Source organism: Telmatherina bonti (genome assembly GCF_933228915.1).
Source record: "Telmatherina bonti genome assembly, chromosome: 15".
Taxonomy (NCBI): Eukaryota; Metazoa; Chordata; class Actinopteri; order Atheriniformes; family Telmatherinidae; genus Telmatherina; species Telmatherina bonti.
In genome coordinates this window covers 6,447,186-6,473,099 of record NC_136613.1, presented here as the reverse complement: position 1 = coordinate 6,473,099, position 25,914 = coordinate 6,447,186, and the positions used below count along the sequence as shown (strand labels likewise).

General features: G+C 41.9%; 1 protein-coding gene across 1 annotated transcript; it reads right to left on the bottom strand.

The window, feature by feature from the left end:
- On the bottom strand, positions 1-25,287 carry epsti1 (epithelial stromal interaction 1; the record flags this gene model as incomplete). Its single annotated transcript, XM_079254298.1, has 10 exons — positions 1-770; positions 5,503-5,693; positions 6,059-6,129; positions 13,351-13,432; positions 18,728-18,801; positions 22,324-22,407; positions 22,503-22,576; positions 22,660-22,743; positions 22,825-22,883; positions 25,157-25,287. The coding sequence occupies 10 exons, from the start codon at positions 25,285-25,287 to the stop codon at positions 625-627; spliced, it is 996 nt and encodes a 331-aa protein (XP_079110424.1). The 3' UTR covers positions 1-624.
- Positions 25,288-25,914: the final 627 nt, after the last annotated feature.

Genomic DNA, 25,914 nt, shown 5'->3' with positions numbered 1-25,914 from the left:
GCAACATGGTGACATTCTGTTGGGTGCACCAACACATAAATATTTATAAATTACTCATTCTAAACTATGCAAAAGCTTTAATTTGGATGTGATTTATGATTTGACTAATAAATATGTACTTATTAGTGCAATACTTAGGTTTACTAATCAAATGCCAAATTAGTTACACGTGGTACCTTTAATAAATCTGACTTTAGCTTTGATCATAAGGCGAGTCAGTTCAGGTACTCGGGACTAATTCACACAAATGGAAATGTACAGGTATGTACATTTTAAATGACTTCTGGATATGAAAAGTATTAAATATGATTAAGTGATTAAATGGAATTTTTCTTTTAGATTCATTGTGAATCTAAATCTTATTGACATTTAAAACATGAACAACTTGAAAAGGATGGAAATGTATTCAGTGGGAATATCTTGATAATGTACTTCTGTGCACTAAAGCATAGAGGATAAATCAAGTTGTCATTATTTTTTAGGATTTTATGCTGAAATTTTACCCATCTGACTCATTTGTTATTGAAAATGAACCCTGAAATAAAATTAGTTTGACACCCCTGAGCTAAAGTTGCCATTGCAAAATGATATAAACCAGTTTTTCTAATAAACAATGTTTATGATTCAACTGAGTGTGGAGATGAGCAGTGTGTAAGCCTGCTTGTAATCCCCGTTGCACTGGGTGAGGATCTCCTCTAGGAAGTCTGTGGAGCAGTGTGAAAAACTGGTCATCAGTTTCATCAGGGCCCAGTCGTAGTCCGGATCCGGGTCTGGAAAACACAGAGGAATGAAACAAATAATCTCAGGAGTCTCAGGAATCTTATTTCTTATTTCTCCCAGAAAGCGCCTAATAAGGGTTGTGCACTTTTCATTTATACTATTAATAAAAAATGGTAAAAAAAAAAAAAGTCCAATTTTTAAAATATGATTTTCTTTTAACAAATTGTTTAACAATTTTTTTTTTTGGGATATTTACTGTTTATTGGCAAGTCAAACCTTTTATAGTGTAATCTTCTGCTTTCTGCTGTATATTAAATTAGACTTAAGTTCAACAGTAGCTAAGTTTTTACCATAAAGTGATGCTAAATGTGTCAGAAACTCTATGTATCATGTATGTCACACTGACCTCTTATTGCTCAAGATTCTTTTCAGGATCTTTCTTTATTTATATGATGAAGGAAATGCTCTAAAACAATAGTCTTGTTGTCACTTATTTTCTGCTGCTTTAACAGCTGTCCTGTACCGTCCCTTTGTCACATCTTCAACTGGATCAGAGTCCCGTTGGTTCAGAGTGACATCGGCTGATCCAGTTATAGGATGAGGAAATGAGCCATCCATCCAAGCTGGAGATTGTCACAAACAGGTTATGGCAGGATGGAAAAACAGTATCTTCATGCTGGTGAAACACAGGCTGGGTTTGGCGGATGTATGCCGTCATGGATTGAGGATGTTGTGGGATTGCGACGTGCACAACTGCGCCCACAATGGCAGGCTGAATGTTTGGAATATTTTTTGGTATTTTGGCTTTAACCCTGGACTAGTGAAGTCGCCCTGCTGTGGCAAGTGTTCTGATGGCAGCTAGTCAAGAATAAGCAGCGATGGAGACGTAGCGAAGCTTCCTGATGCATGCAATAATGTTTCTTAGAAATGAAATTCTTTGTTAAGGCCAAAAACAAAAACCAGGGATTGATGAAGGCGTACATTTCCTACACATCTGACATGATGTGAGGGGCTTCTGAGCTGCAGCACCATCAGGACCAAAACAATAACCCTCTACCACAGTTTTGCTTATATATTTCAAAGACTGAGTTCCCAGCCACTCTTTTTTCGGTGTTTGTGCATAAAAAGCCAACCTATGTCACATCTAGCTTCTCAGAGGTTGCAGTTTAGTGACAAGACTGATCAGCATCGCTTTGCTTCTAAAGCAAAATCCTGGATTTCTCCAAAAATAAAGGGCAGGACCCTTCCACATGCTCACCTAGCAATTTAATAAGCCTCCAGTGCTGTGCTGGAGTATTTAATGACCAATGGTACCAAGGAAAAACAGCATGTTTTCTGTGTAAAATGGAAAGTAAGGCCAAGGGAGGAATTGGAAATGGGCCTACTACTCAAAAGGACATAAAAAATGGAGGTTGAGGCTTATCTGGGCTCCTCTGGCAGCTTGTTTCCCGGGTTTTGGGGCTTTGACTGCAAATGCTCTGTCGCTCGTGGTCTGAAACCGATTCTCCGGAACAAACAAAAGTAAGCATGAGTTTAAAAGGTCAATGGTGAGTTTTTTTAAATCCGTTGTTAAACATGCTGAAACCCATGCTAAGAGGCTAAATGTGCAGTGTGCTCTCTTTTCTGCCGGCTGAGTTCTGAACCATCTGTAACTGATTAATAGCTGAGTCGTAACAATACTGGTGCAATATTCAAGGCAGGAGGAGATGAAAGGATATAAAATGATCTATTTTTCTCCAAAAGATGAGGCAGATAGTATTTCAGATGATGAAAACATAACTACATAAATTTTCTAGTAGTAGCCGTAGTTAGACAACAAATAGAAGACAGTCAACACTTCGGTGTAAAGGAGTAAATTTAGAAGCAATACAAAAATTACTTCAAGGAAATATTACTTGACTTCATAATTTTACTTTTTGAGCTCATAAACTGCACTCATAATGCACCACAAAGTCTGTTTAATACCGCTGGAGTCATAATAAAGGGAGCACATACAGTAGTTTCAGGCTTGCTTTAAATAAATAAAAAAAAGAAAACTCTCCCGGAGGAATATTAGTATCTCGTTAGAATGATGCAGCTGCAGCTTTAAACCTTTATCTGATCACAGAACAATATGTGAACAGTATCTCTGCAAAGGCCAACTCTGATAAAGCAAAGCTGAATGAAATCAGAGGTTTTATTGCAGACAGTTCAGACGAGGTCTCCAAAATGAACATTTTAGTAGTTTGGCATCGTTTGTTGTCAAAGTCCCCCAACTGGGGGACCTCAGCTTTTATAAGGATTCTGGATAAAACAAGGAGTGCGCCATCGTAGGCACCTCTGTCCAGTCGATTATGATTCAGGGTGATATGAAATGAGAACAAAAACCAGGATTTTCATGCATCTTTTTTTTCCCATTGAGGGTTTGTTTCCTCTCACCATGGCTACGTTTATACTACTTTATCCTCCGGTTCCAGCAATTTATCTCCACTCTTATTTATATCAAATTTATATCAAACCATTAATAAATCTGATGCATGTAAAATGTACTTTTCACATTTGAATTTTTCCCAGGAATCTGGAGGAAAACTGTCAGCAATAGTTAGGAAAACAAAAACGGGAGCTGCAGTCGCATGTTAGGTTACATAATGACATAGTTTATTACACACCAAATGAACTAATCTTTCTACACTTTTCAGCACTGTTTTGGTTTTTCTGTGTTTAAAACATGACCTGGAGAGGATTTCTGGTTAAAATTTCCTTCTTAGAAAACCGAAATTCAGACATTCTGACAGGAATGCTTCATCAGTACGGTGGTGAAAGAACGAATGAAAAAAGGAACGACGGCTTCACGCTGCGCATGTCTACAACTGACTCTTTGCCTCTCTGATTGATGGGAATTCCTAAACTGCCTTTGTCTCTTGGTAGGGACAATTTTTTGCAACTAATTCTAGGTTTTTTATTTTTCCATAGAATGGAAGAGAACATTCTGTTGATATTGTCAGACCAAGATTTCTAATAAACAGTGGGATAGAAGACACTAAAACATTCAATCTTGGAAGAAAATTCATCTTTAATATCTGTTCTCAACCGCAGAAGGACAAAAGTACAGCCATAGATTGTATATAAAAAGATGGGCGGAGCCTCCGTGACGTCACCCGTAGGTTTCTGAAGAGCTGAGTTGAAGCTCGGTGGGCGGTTCCTACCATCGTCATCTTGGCAGGGGCATGCGTGTCATCTCACCCGGAAAATACAAATATGGGCAAAGAGGTGGAGCTGAGAGGGGGGCTGTAAGTGTCATGGTGGATGATTGACATCGAGCGAACTCCGAGCTTTCTGTAGCTAAAAGCTAACCGAGGTAACCCCGAGATAAGAGGAGCTAACCAGCTAATGGAGGTAAGCGGGCTAAAGCTAAGTCACGTTGTTAACCGACTAAGCGGGCTAAAGCTAAGTCACGTTGTTAACCGACTAAGCGGGCTAAAGCTAAGTCACGTTGTTAACCGACTAAGCGGGCTAAAGCTAAGTCACGTTGTTAACCGACTAAGCGGGCTAAAGCTAAGTCACGTTGTTAACCGGCTAAGCGACTAAGCGGGCTAAAGCTAAGTCACGTTGTTAACCAGCTAAAAACCGCGGTTGTTCGACATTCCTCATTCTGGCAGTTGAATATCGGTAACTGTCAATCAACAGGACACGCCCCATAAATATGCCAAATTTTGAGATTAAATTACTTCTAAATGGAGGAGTTGGAAAAAATTCACCCTAGTAAACCTAAAATGTTTTTGTACCATACTGTAAATATGTTTATTTATGCGGTAAACATGTTTATTTCTGCTGTAAACATGTTTATTTCTGCTGTAAACATGTTTATTTCTACTGTGAAGTTGGTCTTTTTAACATGGGAGTCTATGGGGATTTCCTCTGTTTTGCAGCCCCTAGTGGATGAAAGGGGAACTGCAGTTTTAGGCACTTCTGCAACGGCTTCACTTTTAACCACTGGAGGTTGCTGCTTCGGTAAAGCAGAAATCTTTTAAGGTTTTTCTTTTAAACCATCAAATGTGTTTGTTTCTTGTACATAATTATTTAAATATTGCAATTTTAACAGGATAATTAATTAATTCAATGCTGTTTTCCTGCTGCCCTCTTCCACGCTGCAGAGCTACAGTATGTCTTCATGTGCAGGTTCACATTAAGTCTGTCTTTATGAGCTCACAGCAGGCGGTTTGTCGTCCCTGTAGGTTTGGGTGTGAGAGGCTTTTAATAAAAGTGTCAGTTGAAGCCGGGTAAACTGTAAAGAGGTGGGGCTGTACCTGTCGGCGTGTCTACTTGGCTGCGGGCCGAGTCCGTCAGTCTAGCCGGGTTTCAGCGCTCCAGAAAAATTTGCTTAACAGCAAACTGTGTGTGTTTATGTTGCGGCATGATGCTCTGCAAATTCACACACTTAAATCTGAAGGATATTTTTGGTCAAATCATAGTGTGCAAAGGAAAAATCCTGGAAAAAGCATTCTTAGTCATACGTATGGACAAACACACGCACATTTCCCATAAACTACAGGTATCAGCAGGATTTAAATGCCGGGAGCGACGGTGTCACTACGTACCACGCATAACTTCCTGCCTGCATTTCTGATGCGCGTCAAGCCTTTGATTTAACGCAGACTAAACAGACAATCACAGAAGGGATGAGGTGGACAATCGTCACATGTCTGATTTAAGTTTGGTTAACCAGTGTTGACTAGATTTTTCTTTAAAACAGTGTGAGAAACGGTAGATTTGTGGCTTATTCACACGTCTACATCAGCTCACCGGTTTCCTCTGTCCATGCACGTTGCTCTGGACCTTTCAGGTGAGTCAGGGGGACTTGTCCGGCTGTCATACTGCTACTGAAGTCATCATAGGCCAAACGAGGACGCTCTTCCTCCTCATTGCTTTCCTCTTTTCTCTCCTCACTTCCTCTGTTTTGACCCTGGAGTCGGTCCAGAAAGGCCGCGTTCACCCTGTCAAAATAAAGCAGGAAAATAATGTGTTGCTTCTAAAGCCTGCCAGTGTTGTGCTTTGCACTCCGACGTGCCTGCAGGCTCAAACGACAGTGAGGTCTGAGTGTTTGACATCTTTTTAAACTTCTCTACTCACTATAATACAGTGAAATTAGTAAACTGTTTACCTCTACTTAGTATTTACTGGCCCGGCCAGCCTCTTCTGGTTTGATTCCAAAAGGGATAAGCAAAAGAAACCATTAATCTCTCTTTGACTTATGTTGTTTTGGGTTTTTTTGTCTGTGTATTTTCCATTTAACTCCAAACAGTTTTCCATTTTCATCAGATCTCCTTAAAGCTGACTTCTTCTGTAATGTGCAGTTTACCTCTTGTGTTCCAGCTGCACTTCTTTCAAACTTTTCTGCAGTTTCTCTCCTTGTTTATTCACATCTTCATTCTGACAAAAGAGGGAAGACAAACCAAAGTTTGAGTATTTAAAGGAGTGATTACATGTCCACCACTTGGAGGTAGGGCTGGGCGATACGACCTTTTAGTAATATCCCGATATTTTTATGGCATGTCACGATATACGATATATATCTTGATATTTACCTCAGCCTTGAATTAATGCTTTGGTGCATACAATCACATCAGTAAGATGATTTTGTGTCTCCATTAAAACATAATTGTTCATACTGCATTAAGATATGCTGATTTTAAACATTTATGCCAAAAGGATGAAATTGTAACGAAGCAAACTGATCAAAACCGTATTTATTGAACAGTTAAAGCAGTGGCAGAAACATGTCATTTTAAAACAAAATAAAGTGACTTTGCATGATGTAACAAATGCAACGTATGAAAATAGGTGCTCTAGGAGTGACTTTTCAAATGATGAACTATTATAAGGCTTTGCTTTATGGACACGTTTTTGAGTTGTCGTGTATTTTTTTAATCGCAGAGTTTAGCGTAGAAATCAGTCTTATAATCCAGGCAGAATGTCCTCGTATCGTCTCCAATAAACGGCTTCAGCCAGTTTTTAATTCAGGGTTTGATTCCCACTGCTTTCTGTACTTTCTAGAGACATGAGGAGCTAGATAAATATGCTTGTGTCACACACAGTGGATGAGGTGAGTAAGTGACAGAGGCTGTGAATGTAATCAAATAGAATTAATTATTTTTGCGTGACGTGAAAAACTTTGTAATTTACGTCCCACTCTGTAATCCAGAGCGGGATCAGTGGCGGATTTGGCTGTTCATTGTGACTGTAGGTGGAGTCGTGCAGGTGTCCTCTCTGCTCCTCTGACTGGCTGCAGCTGCAGCCGGAGCGACTGAGTGCTTTAGGACGGGGAGAGACTCTCCTTCTGACAATAACTTTACAATATGCGCTTTAAAGTCAGACGCCAAAACACCAGGAAAGTCTCCAATAACTCCAGTAAAAGTCACTAGATGTGTCGCTTTTCACAAAAAGTCGCCAAATTTAGCGAGAAAGTGGCTACATGCTGCCTCTCATGACGTAGCACGTAGCTCACGTTATGTACGTAACGAGGTGCGCTCGTTTTAACTCTCTGTGCAAAGCGGTGCAGAGTCGAGGAGGAGTGAGGAAACCCCACCCACAGCTAAAAACACCTGCGTGACAACAGGATACTCCAATATGACGAATATAGGCATTTTCTATATCGTACAGGGGACTAGCCACCATATCTGGAGTATATTCGATATATCGCCCAGCCCTACTTGGAGGTATGCTGGTGGCTGTAAACACATGTAATCACTTCCAGTACGCCAGTGTTTCCCCCGTTCCTTCTTAATAAAACATCAAACTATTGCGAGTTGCCGGATCCTTGACCCTGAGCAGTATGGATCTGTGTCAAGGTGGCGAAACATTGAAATGTGCAGAAAACACCTTCATGGATCTTGGAAAACACTTATATTCTGTTTACATTTAAATAAGATATCATCACAATGCAGCAAGATAGAAATCATACAAAACATGGAAACATTTTTATTTAGTGTCAATAATGTCTCTAGATGCACCTTACAAGTACTGGGTTGGTATCTCCATTAAAGAAGGGCACCAAATCGGTTGAGGCAAATGGCTGCCTTTCCACATTGTACTTAAGTTTGACCTTTTTCTTTTATTATTACTGAACATTGACAGATTTTTTCACCAAGGTGCCTCCTGACGACGGCTACTTCAGCATCTGTCTTGCATCCTGTCTCCTTTCAGAGCTCTCTCTGGCCAGTAAAAGTCTGTCTGATGTTGACTCTTGTCTTATCTTTTTGCTCTGTGGGCTGTTACCAACAACAAACACCTGCAGCTGATGTTTGTTTTTTAAGCCAACTACTGCGAACTTCATTAGCCTGTAGTAGCGTTAACTTACACACTGTTGTGGTTCATCATCTTGATTATAAAGTCTAAAGCAACGTTATCAGCAGCTACTTTTCCACTCTACGAATTCCTCATGTAAAAACCTCGCTGGATGCTCTCTAGATGTTCACTTTGCCGCCTGTGGACTTAACTAATGAAGTTTAATTAGGCCCCGCCCCTCTCCCCATAACCACACTCTGCATGCTGCGTGTGCATTTAAATGATATCTCATTGTTGCCATGTGGCATGATGCCGTAGATAACAGTAAAACACAGCTGTCACACGATGCCCCGGGCTGGAAGTGTGGTACCTCAGCCTCAGGACGACCCCAGGAATGTGTATCATCACTTTGTACCATCAAAGTTATTCAGAAGCAGAACTTAACCATCAATGAAATACCTTGAAATTAGAAATTTTAACCTAAAATTGTCCTTGTGGTATGTACCAAGACCTCCATTCTGTTACATTAACAAAAAAATAAATAGTTTCATGCTGAATATGAAAGAAAACAAAGTGATAAAAAAATAGTTACTTGCCCCATAAAGGGTTAAAGGTCTGAAAATTCTGTAATGTTGCTTTAACCCTTTTATGCACAGTGGCCATATGGTGGACACCTATTTACAAGCTTTTTTCTTGCATATCCATGAGTCAGGATGGTATTTTTGGAAATAAACTACTTCAGTGGATGTTAGTGAGTCATCCAATACGTTTCCACTCACTGCAGAATTAATGAATATATGATATAATTGAATATAATGTAATTGAACAGGTTTGCTTTTGTGATAAATAGGAAAAGAAAATGATGCAGCTATATTTATTAGATTTACATCATATAATTATAATATTACTTTAAAAATATTTTATAGAATACATTGAAAAAATCATGATAAATTCTAAATATCACTAATATACAAAAAAGTATTATTTCATATGTCTGTAGAGGTAAAATACTGTAGTAAATGTTGCATTGTTTTTTATTAATTCATGCATGAAAGGGAAAATAAGGAAATAATAAAATAAAACAATAACAATAGGGACCTGCCATACTTCACATGGCTTGGACCCTAATAATACATATTGTTATATTATATTGTATTATTTTGTATTATATTATATTATATTATATTATGTTATTATATGTTATTATCATCCTTATAATAAAATGAGTAAAAATGCATTTTATTTTACATGTAAATAAAGATAGTTTCCATGTTTAGTCACTTGGCAGAAAAGTGAGGAGAAGAATAATAAGTAAAAAAAATTATCAAAAATAGTTGGTCTCAGATCAGAAAGGAGTTCCCCGTCCACCAGGATCTAAATTGGGATATTAACCCCTTAACACCCTGCAATCCTGTAGGAACGCGGAAAACGTCCCGCCTGCAACCCATCGGAACACCAAAGGGTTAATGTGCCAAATGCAAACGTTACACAATGTAATAAAGTGCGTCAGTGGAATTGCACAATGCTTTCATTCTCATGCACTTCATGATTCTGGTTTCATTCATTTTAAGCTGATCATGAAGGTCAGAAAAGGTTCTGCTGGAGATTCTGTCCAGTTGACGGGAGTTTTCCTGCTCAGGGCTGCACCGTGCATGCTCAGGATGGGAAAAAAGGAATTATGTTCACAAGATTCTTCTTTGAGAAAAAACCGTAGGGAACAATCCTAACTTCATCTTTTTTCCACAATTCACCACAACATCTTCATCTGTGATCCTAAAACTGAAACATTTCCATCTTCAGCTGTACCATGGACCAGAGATCGATGTTTACTGTGCATGAATCTGAATGGAAGCTCATACGACGGTGCACAGATGAGAAAAACTGCTGCAGAACGTGCAAACGGCTGAACACACCTGCTTCTCTAAGATGGAACTGCAGATTTCTAAACCTCCGGCCATTACTGCACATTCTTATGCATCTTCTCTCCTTATTTTACTTCACAGATAATCATAACTCTGATTTTATACACCACACAAAGAGATAAACTGGTTATCTCCCAGTGAAAAGCCAGAAACCAAAACAAAGTCCAATATCTCCTCGTTCACACACAAACACTCCTTTGTTTTCTCTCTCAGCTTTCCCTCCCTGAAGGGCTGACGGGTCGGAGAGGGAATGCAGCCCACCTGTGTGTGCACTCTGCTCCCACCAAAGCTCAGCATCAAATCTCCCTCTCATTCACACACCAAACATGCACACACACACACACACACACACACACACACACACACACAGCCAGAGGATATGAAGGGGAGAGATCTGTCTGTCTTTTGGAGCCAACACTGAAAGAACAACAGATCCCGGGGTCCTGGTCAGAACCACATCAAGACGTTTGACTTCTGCTGCTCTGCAGCCGCAGGCTTTCATCTCTTAATCTGTGACGTCTATCAGACAAAGCTGCAGCCTGGGATCGTCAGGCGCGGGGTGGGGGGTGGGATGGGAAAGTCAGGGGCAGGAGAAGGAAATACAAGGAGGTGAAAAGAAGAAAAAGGACATAAAACATGTGAAAAGGAAAGAATTAATGAGGCAGTAGAAAAGGAGAAGAAGAAGATGAGCTGAGCCTTTGTTTCTGTCTGAAAGTAAACGTTATCATCCAATCAGCTGGTCTGCGTCTTCCAGCATAAACCAGACGTCCTCATCGGTGGCAAACCGTCTCCTTAGTTTGACCCAAAGTCTCGTCCGTTCTCTGCATGCAGGAGGATTTGCATCGGTGAAGTCTGGGAAAAGCCCAGATAGGAAAGCATTTCCTGCATGAGCAGTTTCACCACCAGGCCGTGTCCTGCTCCCTGTAACACCACCGGACGGGTGGGGCAGGGTGGAGGAGCGTGCACGCCGTCAGCACCATGGGGGACTCTGACAGATGCTGTCAACACTCTGCAATAAGCGCTCTCTGAGCTTAAAATAACTCTGACATCTGCATTTTAAGACCAGCAAATATTTATATTTGAAAATTTATGGCTGTAATTATCTAAATAAAGTCAGTTTGTTGAGGAAGAGTGTATTTATAGAAAGCAGGGAGAAGATTGATGAGATATTAGACCTTTACTATTTTTAATTGATTGTAAACACCTTGAAATTGCATGAAACATCTTTTTACTAACTATTTATTTGCTGAATTTAATTTGTTTCTATGTAATGTTTTGTTTTAATTAAATGACGAAATGTTCTTCGTTTATCCACATTTTTACTTTGATTCCCACTAGTTTTATTTATTATGAAATATACTAAAATATTCTTCTCTTATTTACTTTTTATCTATATATTTACCCTTTATGTTTTAGTTTCTACTTTTGTATATAACTTTCAAAAAACGTTTTTAAATAGCTCTCAGATCATATATAAATATTTTATTTCAAGGAAATATATTTTAATGCCAAAATATTGGATAAAAACCCAAATTTAAATCATTTTGACTTCATGACTTAATTAATAAAGAAATAAAAAAAGGGAAAGCACTTTTCCTGCCAATTTTTTCTGTCACATAAAAATGCAACACAAAGACAAAGTTACTGCATTTGAGTTAAAGCAGAATGGAGGAGAGACGTTCTGAGGAGCAGAACTGGTCCTTACAGTGGGAATAAAAGTGATTATTAGAACACAGAAAGTTATAGGATGGGTCTGGATAGAAGCAACACAACTGGAGTTACTGGGATATGTTACTAAAACATTAAGGATGAGCTGTAGATCATCTTTAATCACCTAATCAACTAATTCCTCAGTAACTCTTTTAAAACTTGTTATACTGTATTGGTCAGCATTTCTTTTTCTTCTTTTTCATTCTTGTAGAACTATAAAATTTGCATAAATTCCAGATCCCACAAAATGCACATTTCCGTGATAATATTTGTTATTTTGGACTGTACTTCAGGCTGACGTTGTTTTCTTGTACTGCACGCGCTGCACCAGCCCTTCACATTCGCTTCGCTACGGTAGGTAGTTACTCTTAATGTTGATGCCATAAAGTAAAGAGATCCCCAGCAGCATGTAAATCTTCAAAACCCACTGAATGAGAGGGAAAAACCCAGAAGAATAACGTGACCTCTCTAACTGACAAGACACGGACTTGTCGGTGAAGGTCTGTGGTTTTCCTGCAGGTACTTTCACCAGCACAGGTTGTTCTGCGACTCTGTCTTCTGCAGGAACTTTCACTCAGTGTCTCGGCTTAACATGAACTCTGGGAAGTCCCTTGAACTCTGCTAGCACTCCCCTCCGTCCCTCCCAGGAAAACCAACATTCGTGGGAAGAGAGGTTGAGAGAAAGAAAAAAAGGGGTCAACAGATGGACAACACTCCAGAGTAGAGGCCGTTATGCCTGAAAGCAGGAGGTAATTGTCTGGGTATCGGGCTTCTCACCTCCACCCGGCCTGTTGGGGATAGAGCTGAACACCCTGCCGGCCTCTGATGATGAAAACTCTGCGCCAAAATGTATTTACTCAGAAAACAGAGGCACATCTACTGGTGTGAAATAAATCCGACTTTCATTCTCCAGAAATGAGTCAGTAGCTGCGTTTCCATGACACCTAGAAATGTGCAAAAACTAAATATTGCAATAAAAAAGCGCTAATGGAAACACCTGCATTTCGAACACTGCAAAAACTCAGCCATAAAAAACAAGAAAAAATATACAAAAATTCGGTAAATGTTGCTTAAAATAAGAAATTATTTTAATTTATCTTATTAAAGATAAATTTATGGAAAGCCAAATTTTTAATGCCAAGAAAATTAGGCTTGTCAAGACTTCCCAAAACAAGTGAAAATACTCTTAAAACAAGAGGAATTCTCTGGCATAAAAACTAAGAATTATTTTACCTTGAGAGAAAATAAGCAAATGTGTACTCAATTTAAGATTTTTAATCTTAGATTTCAGTTTTTGCTGTGAAAAAAGAATGAAATATCGCTCTTATGAAGTGGTTTTTCAGACATTTTAACATAGAAGTATATCGCAAAAGTGTAATGGTACTGAACGTGACGAGGGGGGTTGTGACCAGTTCATGTCCGGTAAAGATGGAACGGTGTGGAACAAACAGCGAATGTCAGAGTTTTAGAAAAGAAAATGAGAGAGAAAAACTTCGAAAAGCCGTAGAAAAAATTCTACGCAAATGTCAACTGAGTGAGATTTTACGAGAACTGAGGCTAACGCGCTAAACACTGTTCAATGGAAACACCCGGAAATCGCAATTGTTGTTTGTCAAAACGTACAAATGTAGCTTTCTTTAGCCAAAAAATGTAATGGAAACACCAAGTTGCCCGTAGCAAACGTGCGCGTCCACATGTCTGGAAACAAACCACATACGTGTGGCGGGCGGCTCACCTGACTGGACGATGTGTGTGCGGCACTGCTGGATGGACCTGGGGCGCTCCTCTCCATCCTCTGCAGGAAACTCTCAGTCTTCCTGCAAAAAGCAAACAGAACATCTTCAGACAAAACCCCACAGAAATAACAAGACTTGGTGGAGTGTTTATTTCCTCCACAGGCGATCCCACAAGGTCGATGGGGTTTGTTTGTCCCCTCCTGACACTGCCGTCCCCGTCCACGAAGCGTCTGATCAGTTACACTTTCCCCATTCATCTCCTAAATATCTTCATTGTTCCTTTAGGTTCGCACGTTGGTCTGCCGTCTCCTGTTTCTGTGTCTCTTGTATGGAAGCCAGAGATGCTACTTGACAGGCAATTTTCCTTGGTGGTGGTTATGGATTCCAGAAACATTAAGGTTGTCAGGGTAATTGATTTAAAGTGGTCCAGTGCATAACTGGGGAATATCAGACCAAAACCACAAACATACTGTACAGCAGACATTCCAAGTCTCTTCAGAATCAGCATCCAACATGAAAGCCTGAGTGCTCGAATGAGGCACAACATTAGTCTTACATGCCAGTTAATTCATGGTGATGAGCATCTGACCCCCACTGTAAAGGAATTGGAAGACAATGATTCACTTTTGTTTCAACAGATTAACCATCATCTTATATTAGCTTCATTTCCAGGATTTATAAGGTTAAACAGGACATCATGCTAGCTACTCCCAGAAGAGTTTTCTATCTCCATCTCCACCTTCACACCATGCTGCATTTGTTCCTCAGGTCCATCTTGCTAGTACCTTCAGAACTGCCTTAAAACTAGGTGTCATAGATTCAACAATGTGTTGGAAACATTCCTCTGATAATTTTGCTCCATATTCACATGAAACATCACACAGTTGCTGCACATCACCATGAGAAACCTCCCGTTCCACCTCATAACCATGAGAATCTCCCGTTCCACCTCATCACCATGAGAAACCTCCCGTTCCACCTCATCACCATGAGAATCTCCCGTTCCACCTCATCACCATGAGAAACCTCCCGTTCCACCTCATCACCATGAGAATCTCCCGTTCCACCTCATCACCATGAGAATCTCCCGTTCCACCTCATCATGATGAGAATCTCCCGTTCCACCTCATCACCATGAGAATCTCCCGTTCCACCTCATCACCATGAGAATCTCCCGTTCCACCTCATCACCATGAGAATCTCCCGTTCCGCTTCATCACCATGAGAATCTCCCGTTCCGCCTCATCACCATGAGAATCTCCCGTTCCGCCTCATCACCATGAGAATCTCCCGTTCCGCCTCATCACCATGAGAATCTCCCGTTCCGCCTCATCACCATGAGAATCTCCCGTTCCGCCTCATCACCATGAGAATCTCCCGTTCCGCCTCATCACCATGAGAATCTCCCGTTCCGCCTCATCACCATGAGAATCTCCCGTTCCGCCTCATCACCATGAGAATCTCCCGTTCCACCTCATCACCATGAGAATCTCCCGTTCCACCTCATCACCATGAGAACCTCCCGTTCCACCTCATCACCATGAGAACCTCCCGTTCCACCTCATCACCATGAGAACCTCCCGTTCCACCTCATCACCATGAGAATATCCCGTTCCACCTCATCACCATGAGAATCTCCCGTTCCACCTCATCACCATGAGAATCTCCCGTTCCACCTCATCACCATGAGAATCTCCCGTTCCACCTCATCATGATGAGAATCTCCCGTTCCACCTCATCATGATGAGAATCTCCCGTTCCACCTCATCACCATGAGAATCTCCCGTTCCACCTCATCACCATGAGAATCTCCCGTTCCACCTCATCACGATGAGAATCTCCCGTTCCACCTCATCATGATGAGAATCTCCCGTTCCACCACATCACCATTAGAATCTCCCGTTCCACCTCATCATGATGAGAATCTCCCGTTCCACCTCATCATGATGAGAATCTCCCGTTCCACCTCATCATGATGATAATCTCCCATTCCACCTCATCACCATGAGAACCTCCCGTTCCACCTCATCACCATGAGAATCTCCCGTTCCACCTCATCACCATGAGAATCTCCCGTTCCACCTCATCCCAAAGCTGCTCTGCTGGATGTAGATCTGGTGACTGTGGAGCCGTTGGAGGACAGTGAACTCATCGTCATGGTGGAGATGATGTGAGCTTTGTGACATGGTGCATCATCCTGCTGGAAGTTTCCATCAGAAGATGCTACACTGTGCTCAGAAAGGGATGGACATGGTCAGCAGCAGGACTCAGATCCTGACGGCAGGATGGATCCATGTTGTCATGATGTTTCCAGCAGATTCTGATCCTACCATGTGAATGTGGAGCTGAACTGGAGACTCATCAGACCAGCAACGTTTCTTCATCTACTATTGTCCAGTTCTGGTGAGTCTGTGTGAATTGTAGCCTCAGTTTCCTGTTCTTACTGACAGGAGGGAACCCGGTGTGGTCTTCTGCTGCTGGAAACCATCTGCTAACAGGCTGGACGTGTTGAGATGATCTTAATGTCTTGGTTGGAACCAGTGCTTACTGGTTTTCCTGTTGGCTTTGTGTCATCCCCAACCAGTCTGTCCTTTCTCATCTGACATCATCTGAATATTTTCTCTTCTTCAGACCTTTTCTGTAAACACTAGAGGTGGTTGTGTGTGAAAATCTTCGTAAATACTCAGACCAACACGCATGGCACGTTCAGTCTCTTACATCCCCGTTCTTCCTCATTCAAATCATCCCTTAGGTTACCTAGTCAGATTATCCCTAGCAGCGAGAATGACTTTTTGTCTGTGTTGGTGCTGCGATTAACTGCTGATCTGTCCAGGGTGTACTCTGCCTCTCACCTCATAGCTGCTGGGGTAGCCCTGCACTCACAGCAGCCAGTTGTAGCAGCTGTGGTCATGTTGTGAGTTCTTTCCATGAAAATACTGATCATTAAAACATTTTTCACTCTGGATGCAGAGCTGCTGGAATGACATTTTCCAATACTTCTAACTTTTCCTCACACCTGGAATGTCAGTATCCATTCCAACTGGGACGTTGTTTACATGTGGAAGTGGCTGATTGGCTTCCTGTTTGTTACAGAAGTGATCTTAAGATTTCTGGCTTTTAGGCTCTGAATGAGAGATGGATGTTGAAGACCATCATTCTGCAAGTTTTAGGATACCTGATTCTAACTGATCAGTGGATATTTGGGATTTGCAGAACTTGTCAACAACATGTTGGGAAAATCATTTGTTTGGATTCAGGTGTGTTGCAGCAGGACAACAAACGATGCAGCATCTGGTTTAAATTCAGGTTAACTTCCATCTAAACCACCTGCTGTAACTTCACGCTGCTTCGTACTGTAATAATGTACTTACAGGTTCCTGATGGTAATTTTGTTTGCATGGTCCTCCAAGCTCTGAATGGAAACGCAAACGAGTGGGCGTTAATTCAGCGCCACAAACCCAACAACAACATTAGCACTTCCCCTCTTAAGACTAAAGTATTTTTCCATTTAATTTCATTTAATATCCTTTAATTCTTGCATAAATTCTCATCATGTGAGCCTGGAAAGCAGACAAACCTGGTCTCTGCAGTGGGCAGAAAACCAGGAGAGTAGTGGAGCTGGAGAGTTTCCACAGAAATATTACTCCCAGTTGACATCCAGCCATTTTCTTTTGCAAGCAGGGAAGCCCAGACTTGCCCCTCCCCAGCCACATTCGCCAGCTCATCTGGGGAGGGGGGGTCCTGAGGCATTCTCAGCCCAGCCGAGAGATAATCTCTCCAGCGTGTCCTGGATCTTCCCGGGGTCTCCATCCCTACCAGATGCCAGAACCACCTCATCTGGTTCCTCTCCATAAAGAGGAGCCCCGAGCTTCTCACCTCTAAAGCCTGTTCCATCCTCCATGAGAAGCGAGAACTTTTTTCTTGTTCTCGAGGCCCCGAGAAGAAAATGACGTCATTTTCTTCTCGTGGACGTGTTAGAAGACAGTTCTCGACACATCGGGCTGGCAGAACTCTTTTCTTGCGGAAGGATTTTCCCGACCCTGCTCGGTTTATTTGCTAAACAGCCGAGAAAGAGAAAATTATTGGTGGAAAAAGCTGCGAATAAAACAGCCTTGGATCATGCAAGGAGCACAACCAGAGGGGGAGGAGCCAAGATGGAGGGAGGAGCCAAGACACGTCACCACTTTCACATCCTGCTAGCTTCCCAACATTACCTACCCGAGTTTTAACTCATCTCAAAGACTGAATAAGAAACATTAATATAAATACATTCTGCTTTGTGCAAACTAAACATCTGAACATCCCATCAAACTGGATGTCAGGATCCTGCAAGTTGGCAGCTTTACTGGAACCAGAAGAACACCTGAACCTCCAAACTCTGGTGGAGAACAGAGCAAACAGGTTCCTCTGCTAGATGTTGTACCGGGAATCCTGACGTCCCACTTAGCAGAAGTTTTGCTGTTAAATCGGTCCAACATATACAGCATGATGAGAGTTGCCATATATTGTATGCAGTTTATGATCTGTAACATGAATTTCCGGGACTAAAGGATTGCTGAGCATCTTCACAGAATTAACCTCCAGTTCAGGGAAGTGAAGTGAAAGAATTTCCAGAAAACACTGTGCTGCTGAACCAATTTATAATCCAATCAGATGGTCGATCACATGCTCATCATTCACTGACCCTCAACAGCATATTAATTATTCATGGTTTGTATACGTTATAGACTCCTCCCCCTATCCTGTCCGAACAGGCAGAATCAGACAAACGACTGGTTGTTTCAGCAGCCGTTGGTCCATCGCGTTCTGCTGGTCCTGCATCACCTGCAGTGTTTCAGTCAGCGATGTGAAGTCCATGCTGGTATCGCTGGTGTAGCTCCGACTACTGTCCGTCCTCAGCGTAGCTCAGGGCTTCTCCACTCGGTCCTGGGGGGCTGCAGCCCTGCAAGGTTTCAACGAATCCCTGCTTCAACACATCTGGACTCAAATGAAACGTATCCAGCGGCTCATGAAGGTCTGTAAAAGGACCCTAACCCCTTTCTCAGGCGGTTACCATCTGGTTTGGAAGCCGTGTTGGCACATGGCACGTTTTATGCCCCTCATGCCCCTCCTGATGTGAACTCTGCATTTATCCAGGCTCGGGACCGCCCCTCAGAGAACGACCCATTGGGGCTGCTGAGTAGCCCTGGCCTATGGCAAGGAGCCGGTCCGGTCAGAACTACACGAAGGCTGCCTGGGGGGGGCGCCGCGATGAGCCATCAGCAGCGTCAAGCCAAATGTTCAGTATCTGTAGACTTCATCTGCTTATTCACGTTCTACGGTTATGTAGATGTTTATTCCTTCGTTTGGAGCAGGCGGCGCCGATCCCAGACTGACCTGCTGCGATCCTCCTGGAACTGCTCCGACCTCCTCTGGTCCTCCTGCTGCCGCTTCTCCTGCAGACGCTCAGACTGCAACACATCACCAAGCATGGAACCATGATGCCAAATATAATCTGCTGCTGCTGCTGGACAACACAGCACATCAAATACCCCCACAAGCCTCTCCAACAGGAAATGACAGATTTTTCTACATAAAGGTCCCTTCCTGTTTGGAGACAGTAATTCTACGTCTGCCCGTTCTCTACGAGACCATAGTGGTGTTAGCTTACACATAAAATGTGTTAAATAAAGTTGAACGTGGGATTTCCAGAAAAAATACAGTCTCTAAAATCCAAATTTCATGTCTAAATATTCAGCGCCCTTTCATCTTCATAACATCTCAACATATTTTGTGGATTAAAAGAAGCATTTTGGTCTTTAAATGTGATTGTTTTATTTAGAAATGATAAACCTACAGTAACGTACCAGTAAAACGTCTGGAAACTCCCCTTCAGATTTAATAAGAAAGAAAAGATTCTTTTATTTACTTTCCCTCCGACGTTCGCTCTTATTGTTTCGTCACATTTGTCGATAAACATCCTTTACTTTTCCCAACAACTACTACTGGAGGACACGAAGTGAAGAACCAACGCCACACTGTCACCGATCCAAGCGCTGGACACTGATCCATTTCTGTAAAGATCTGGAACACTGACTGGTCTGACCACAAACCACAGTTCCCAGTATGTGATGGTCCATTCCCAATGCCTCTGAGGCCAGAGACGCCTCAGGAACTCTGGACCAGGTTTACATCTTGCTTCTATTTCATGTAAATGTTTGACTTATTTACACTTAAAGTTGTGCTAAATCACCAGTAACCCAGAGGTTCCCGATTGTGTTGCTTATTTACCCGATCTATGGAGGTTTTCCAGCATTTCTATCCATCCAGGAAGTTTACAATCCAGACACAACATGTAGTGTTTATTCAGAGACTCTAGATGGTAAATCCACCATTATTTATCACATCTTCATCACCATCACTACCATGTTGCTAAGAGACCTCTATTTCCACCTGGACATGATGATGAAGACACTTCCTGTCAGACTTTCCACCAATCAGAGAGCTTAAACTGACGGTAACGTCCAATCAGGAGCAGCCAAAGATCAACAAGTGATGAGAAAAGCAGGAAAATAATGATCCTCTATGGCTGGAATAAAGCCAAGAAGACGTTTGGGATGCAGCTGAGGTGGAGGTGCTGCAGTGAGGATAGCTGGTAGATGGTGGTGATGAACTCAGTAGAGGTTTTCTGGGTCATTTGCCTGCTGCTGGATATCTACAGATACGCTCATTTCCCCTCATTGTAGCCTCACAATTTGCTTTTTTCTTTTAAATAAAACAGCAACAGTGAGTTTTCAGGGCTAAAGCAGTGAGGCATCTGAGATCGTCCAGGTCAAGCTCGTCTCTTTGGTCTTGACACTGAAATTCCTCCAGTTTGCGTGGAAGTTTTTTTTATCAATCTTCTACTCTGCAGAGGAGGAAAAATGTGAATCTCTTCTGAAATTTCTTACAGGAAAAATCTTTTTAAACAGTTGAAAGGTTTCCTCTCTCATTTAATGACCTGCTGGAGATGTCCTGTTCATTTTAAAACACTCAACGTGTCACATTTTCTGCTTTTGGACCAAATCATGGCTCCGTGCACCATCTTCCTTCAGTCGCATCACTGCTCGGAAACCTTTTGTGTTGCTGGATGGAATTGATGCTTATTGGTGACTAAATCAAGCAGACAAATAAGATAAAATATGTATTTTTGCTTCATTCTGTCTGTGCTGAATTTAAAGTCATGTTTTGTGTGTTTCCTTCAAATAAAGCAGAATAAAAACATATGAAGTGTAAATGATGATTCCCAACCAGAGGCTTCCTGTTCAATCCTGTCTACGATCTGAGAAAAGCTCTTTCACATCATGTGTTTATTTGCTGGATTATCAGCAAAGTCTGATGGCGCAACGAGAACGCGGTCTGCGGGGAACCTGATTGGACGTCTGGGTTCATCACCTCTGCCTCTGACCAAAGGAGTTAGTGAACCACAGTGTGACCCAGACGTGGAGAGGACGATGTCTGAATGAGGAGCTGTCGTGTTAATCAGCTGGAAAGCCACAAAGCCGCCAGTCTGCTGCTTCTCATGCTTGCAACGTACGGCGCCATCTGGGCGGCTTGTCTCTGCTGACATCTACAGGCAGAACGGGAAACTACACGCTGTGGCGGAAACATGAAATCTGGCTTTCCTTCTTCCTCAGCACATCCTTACATGTGTTCATCTCTGCATGTGTTCATCTATACATGTGTTCATCTCTGCGTTTCTTTGCCCTGCAGTCAGACTCTGCTCATGTTTGCTGTGTTTCTGTTGCTCCTCCAATAGAGAACGTCTTCAGTCTTGTAATGAGTAGTTTTTGTCTAAAGCTGAAGTTTCAAACCATTTCCAAGCGGTTTTTGCTGCTTCATCTCAGTTACGTGTTTACATAATTTTTTATATAAAATTATGTATATTTTACATTGAAAAACAAAATATATATCATTATTAAATATATTAACATTTATCAAATGTACATAGAATATTTTCATACAACTTTTTCTATCATTATTTTTCTAAATTGTTCAAGATTTTTTTTGTCGCTGTATAATTTTTTCAATTTCTTTCATTTCTATTTCATTTTTTAAATTTTTATTTCTGATTTTTAAAAAAAAGTATATTTTAAAATGTAAAATAATGTAATAATTAAAAAAGATGAATGTTTAACATGTAATATGAACCTTTAGTGATTTTATTGCTCTTCTTATCGCTGAAGGTGGAACAATGAGGCGTTTTGTCAGCTGAGAGAGCATCATGTCGTTGATTTCTAACAACTCTGTTCACATGTTTTCATCTTAGTGATATCCGCCAACATCACTGGGCCACAGTCTGCTGCCTCTTACTGTAACTCCCCTCCCTCCAGTCTGATTGTCCCATAAGCTTCAACTGGTCCAGTGTCCTGCATCCCCACTACAAGCCCCACGTCTCGCCACATCAGTCCCGTCCTCCAGCCGGTGGCGCTGGAGGCAGATGTTACAGATGTGGCGAAACGTCGGGCGTTTAGTGACATCACTCCGTCCTCCAGCAACTTCACCGGCTTCTAACCAATCATATTCAAGTCCATCCACAGTCTCGTCCCTCCATATTAATCTGTGCTGCTGTCACGTCTCGTTCCCTCAGATCTTCTTCCTCTCTCCATCTCACTGTCTCCTTCCCTCTAATGGTTACCGTGGTAACCGGAGCTTTCAGCTGCTCTGTCTCTAAACTCTGGAATTTCCTCCTCATGATCATCCAGGGAAAAAAACTTGCTTAGAAACTCTGACCTCATTCATATCATCAGTTTTATTCTAGTCTTTTATCACGCTGCAGTTGTTTACAAGTAAAATAAACAAAGTAAAGTGTCTTTGGGTTTCTTGAATACAAATATAAATAAATAAAATGTATTATTACTATAAAGTTAAAAAAAGAAGTGCTGGGAAGTTTGTGATAAAAGTCTGAACTTCAGTGTCTTTTTTTTTTTTTTTTCCAGTTTGCAAAGTCTTACCTTCTCTCTCTGTCTGGCCTTCATCTTCTGCAGCTCCTCCTCCTCCTCTTGTCGCTTCTTCTTCTCCATTTCCTCCTTTTTCAGCTTTTAAGCAAAGATTGAGATGTGTGGGTTTAATCTGGGCGACAACTCAGCCATGTGTTTTATGGATGAAGATGATGTTGCTGGAGATAATTTACCTTCTTCTGCAGCTTGCTGCCGCGGGAATCTGTGAACTGCTTCTGTCGGGCTTCAGCTAATGTCACATTACCGCCTGGATGGATTCACAGAGTTTACAGACAGCAGTAGATTTAATGTGTTTACAGACAGACAGAAGGCATCGCTGTGTTGCTTTACCCAGCCTCTCCGGGTTCAGCTGCACAGCAGCAGGTCGGTGTGTCTCTCTCCATCTCCTCAGCTCCTCCTCTTCTCTCTGAGCCACTGAAGCAACATAAACACTTATTTAAAGAAAGAAACTTGCAACATGCATGAATCTCCAAACAGAAACTCCTGCATAGTTACTTGTTGTTATCTGGCTTCGGCGGGATTGGTTGGGGGGGATCACGGTGTACCCGCCTGAGCTGAAAGAGACGGAGCCGGATGGTGATGAGCTGGGATGTGCAGGTGGTAAAACCCGGGTGTGATCCTGCTGCTAAAGGTCTGAACGGTTGCTCTGATGCTTCACCTACTAAGTTTAATCTAATCAAACTTTAATTGTAAAGCACTTTACACATTATAATCCATCAGCCCCACCCTTTCCAACACTTTATCGTCATGCAGACCCCTAGTCTACCACAGGAGCCGTCTGCACCAGGGATCCACCAGACCAGGGATCCTCAGTCCTGGTCCTGGAGGACCGGTGTCCTGCAGGTTTTCCAGGCATCCCAGTTGCAACACACCTGATTCACATCAATGTGTGTTTAGCAGACGTGTGCAGAGCTTGTCTGAGTCTGGTGTGATACAGCAGGGACACTAGGAAAACCTGCAGGACACTGGGCCTTTAGGACCGGAGTGAGGATCCCTGCACCAGACCACACCAGCACAGGCACGAGTCAAAAGACGTGAAAGGCGTCCCTGCTGTCATGACACCCGGTGCAGAAGCTCCCTCTGAGGAATCACCAGAAGATATGATGAAATATAACTGTGAGGGACCGAGCCGAAAAACCAGAGAAGCACAAGGAATGTTTTTAGAAAAATATAATGTCTACATTTATTTAACAAAAATAACAAAATAAATGAATAAAGAAGCCCAGTGCCAGAGGATTTCAGGGTCCACGAGGCCCAAAACCATTGAGACGTTTAGAAAAGAGGCTTAGTGTTAAAAAATAAATTCTCTTCTCACATAAAACTTAACAGTTCTCTCGCAGTTTGTCACAAAGACGCATCATGTCTGTAGCGCTGTCTCTGAAAAACAGAAAACTGATCCATAAAGTGCTGAAAACCTGGCAGGAACTGGGCGAGTGGAGCACAAAAACCAGTCCGGACTGGAAAAACTCTCTGCAGCCGATCTGACAGTGATTTCCTGAAGCAGGAGCTGAAAGATGCTTCAGGTTGTAGTCCCCAGCTCTGAGCTTCATCCAGGATGTTGCTGCATTCAGCATGATGCCGCCACCACCACCGTGCTTCCCTGTACGGCTGGTCCCGGCCAGGTGATGAGTGACGCCTGGCTTCAGGCTAAGAGAAGCTTCTTCTCTCTCCACAGGGCAAAGCTGCAGCTCCATCAGGAGGACCTCCGGGTTCTGGATCTTTAACGGCTCGGTTCCACTCCCGGAAGAGTCCTGGAGGTTCCACGCCTCTTCCGTTTATGGCTAATGGAGGTAACGGCGGGCATACTGTAGAAATGACTATCTGTCTCAGACAGTTAGCCTTTCACCTTACCAAATAATTTAAGAAGGTTACCTCAAGGTAAATAAGTGGGAGTTAGTTGTCATGGAAAAGCCTGGGAATGCTTATGTACATGATATTTATGGGGCTGAAGACAGTTACATAATACTTTTGCGTAAGTTGCATAATACTTTTGTCCAGTTTTTTCTTGTTGGGATGGCAACCAGTGTGTGTATTTCAAGGTAAAGTTATTTAATCCGTGTTGATACAAGTCTGAATTAATGCTTAGAACAAGAATATATTCTGACCATAGAGCATAAACAGAGAGGAAAAGGAAATTATTTATCATTTGTCCACAATTTATGATGCAGCTTTCAGGGAAGCTGGGAACCACTACACGGCTCACGGTGCTGCCGATGCCTTAAAATGACTTTAAAAACATATATTTAGTGTTTCTTTATGTTTATTTTTACTGGGCTGTAACAAAACCAAACTAACTGGGTTGTGAAAGTGAGTTAATTGTTCTTATTGTTTTTTTAAAAGGTTTAGTCACTTATTTACAGGCTACATCTGAAAGCGGAAACATCCAAAGTCTTTCTTCTAGGTACAAAATCTTTTATTTATAACATTATGTAGATATTTGTAAATGTCTTTAGACTGAATCTCGGTGCATTAAACTGAGACTTTTTACAGCACGTGTAAGAAAGTAATTCAGACTTTCTTTGTAGAAGTGAAAGTTTCCGAGGATCCGTGAACGCCCCGTTTCCAATCCGGAGAAATGAAAGTGAAACTCGCGCAGATAAACAAACAAAACAAACACTGACAAGATAAATATCTCCACTTCATCAGCTAAATAAATAAAAATAATGATTTTCATGATGTTTTTCTCTGTCTGTAAAGCGTCTTGAGATGTTTCTGCCGTGATTTGACGCTACAGATTTGACGTGATTTGAATTTAATTTAAATAAATGCTGTTTCTGCGTGAAAAGCGGCTCCAGTTCAGCTAACTGGAGTTAAACTGGGAACTTACTACCGCGGCTGGTTGCTGTCGTCTACTGGTTTTCCTCCAGCGCTTCCAGTCGCACCTGAAGGGGTCGGATTCAGGTGGTCTCCGCTAGACTTCAGCTGGTCTCTGGTGGGTTTTTGGTTGGAAGGATCCATCCTGTGGACACTGGTAGACTCAAAGACTGGAGGTTTCTGCCACATGAGTCACCTGCCAGCAGATCTGAGGTCAGTGTGCACGCGCAGCCTCTGGCATTGTGGGAGGGTTTGATGAAACAGCGCCATCTGCTGGAAGAACAGGCTCATACACACAGCTGAGACATGAACACCCCTCTGCCTTAAATCCTGCAAAAACTGCAGAGTTCCACACAGGATCAATAAGCTGAGACCCAAACTAGGGATGCACCGATCCACTTTATGGGAGTTCTGATCCGATACCGATATCTGAAATGTGAATATCTGTCGATACCACATCTGTTTATGTGAACATTATTGTGACTCTGGTTATTACTGCTGTTATAACCGTGTCAGATGTCATCAGGTTGTAATAAATGACCCATCCTTTCTGAAGTTACCTCACCAATACAACTATAATAACATTACAGATCGAACTATTTCAACAAGTTTTATTCTGATTTGGCACATTTTACCTAAATACAACTATAATTGTGTGGTTTTGGAGCAAAGATCTGGCTTTTAGTGGAACAGAAATGTCACATTTTAACATTTAAGGCATTTATTTCTTTAAAACATGTCCGAAGCATGCCATCAAACACATCTGCACTG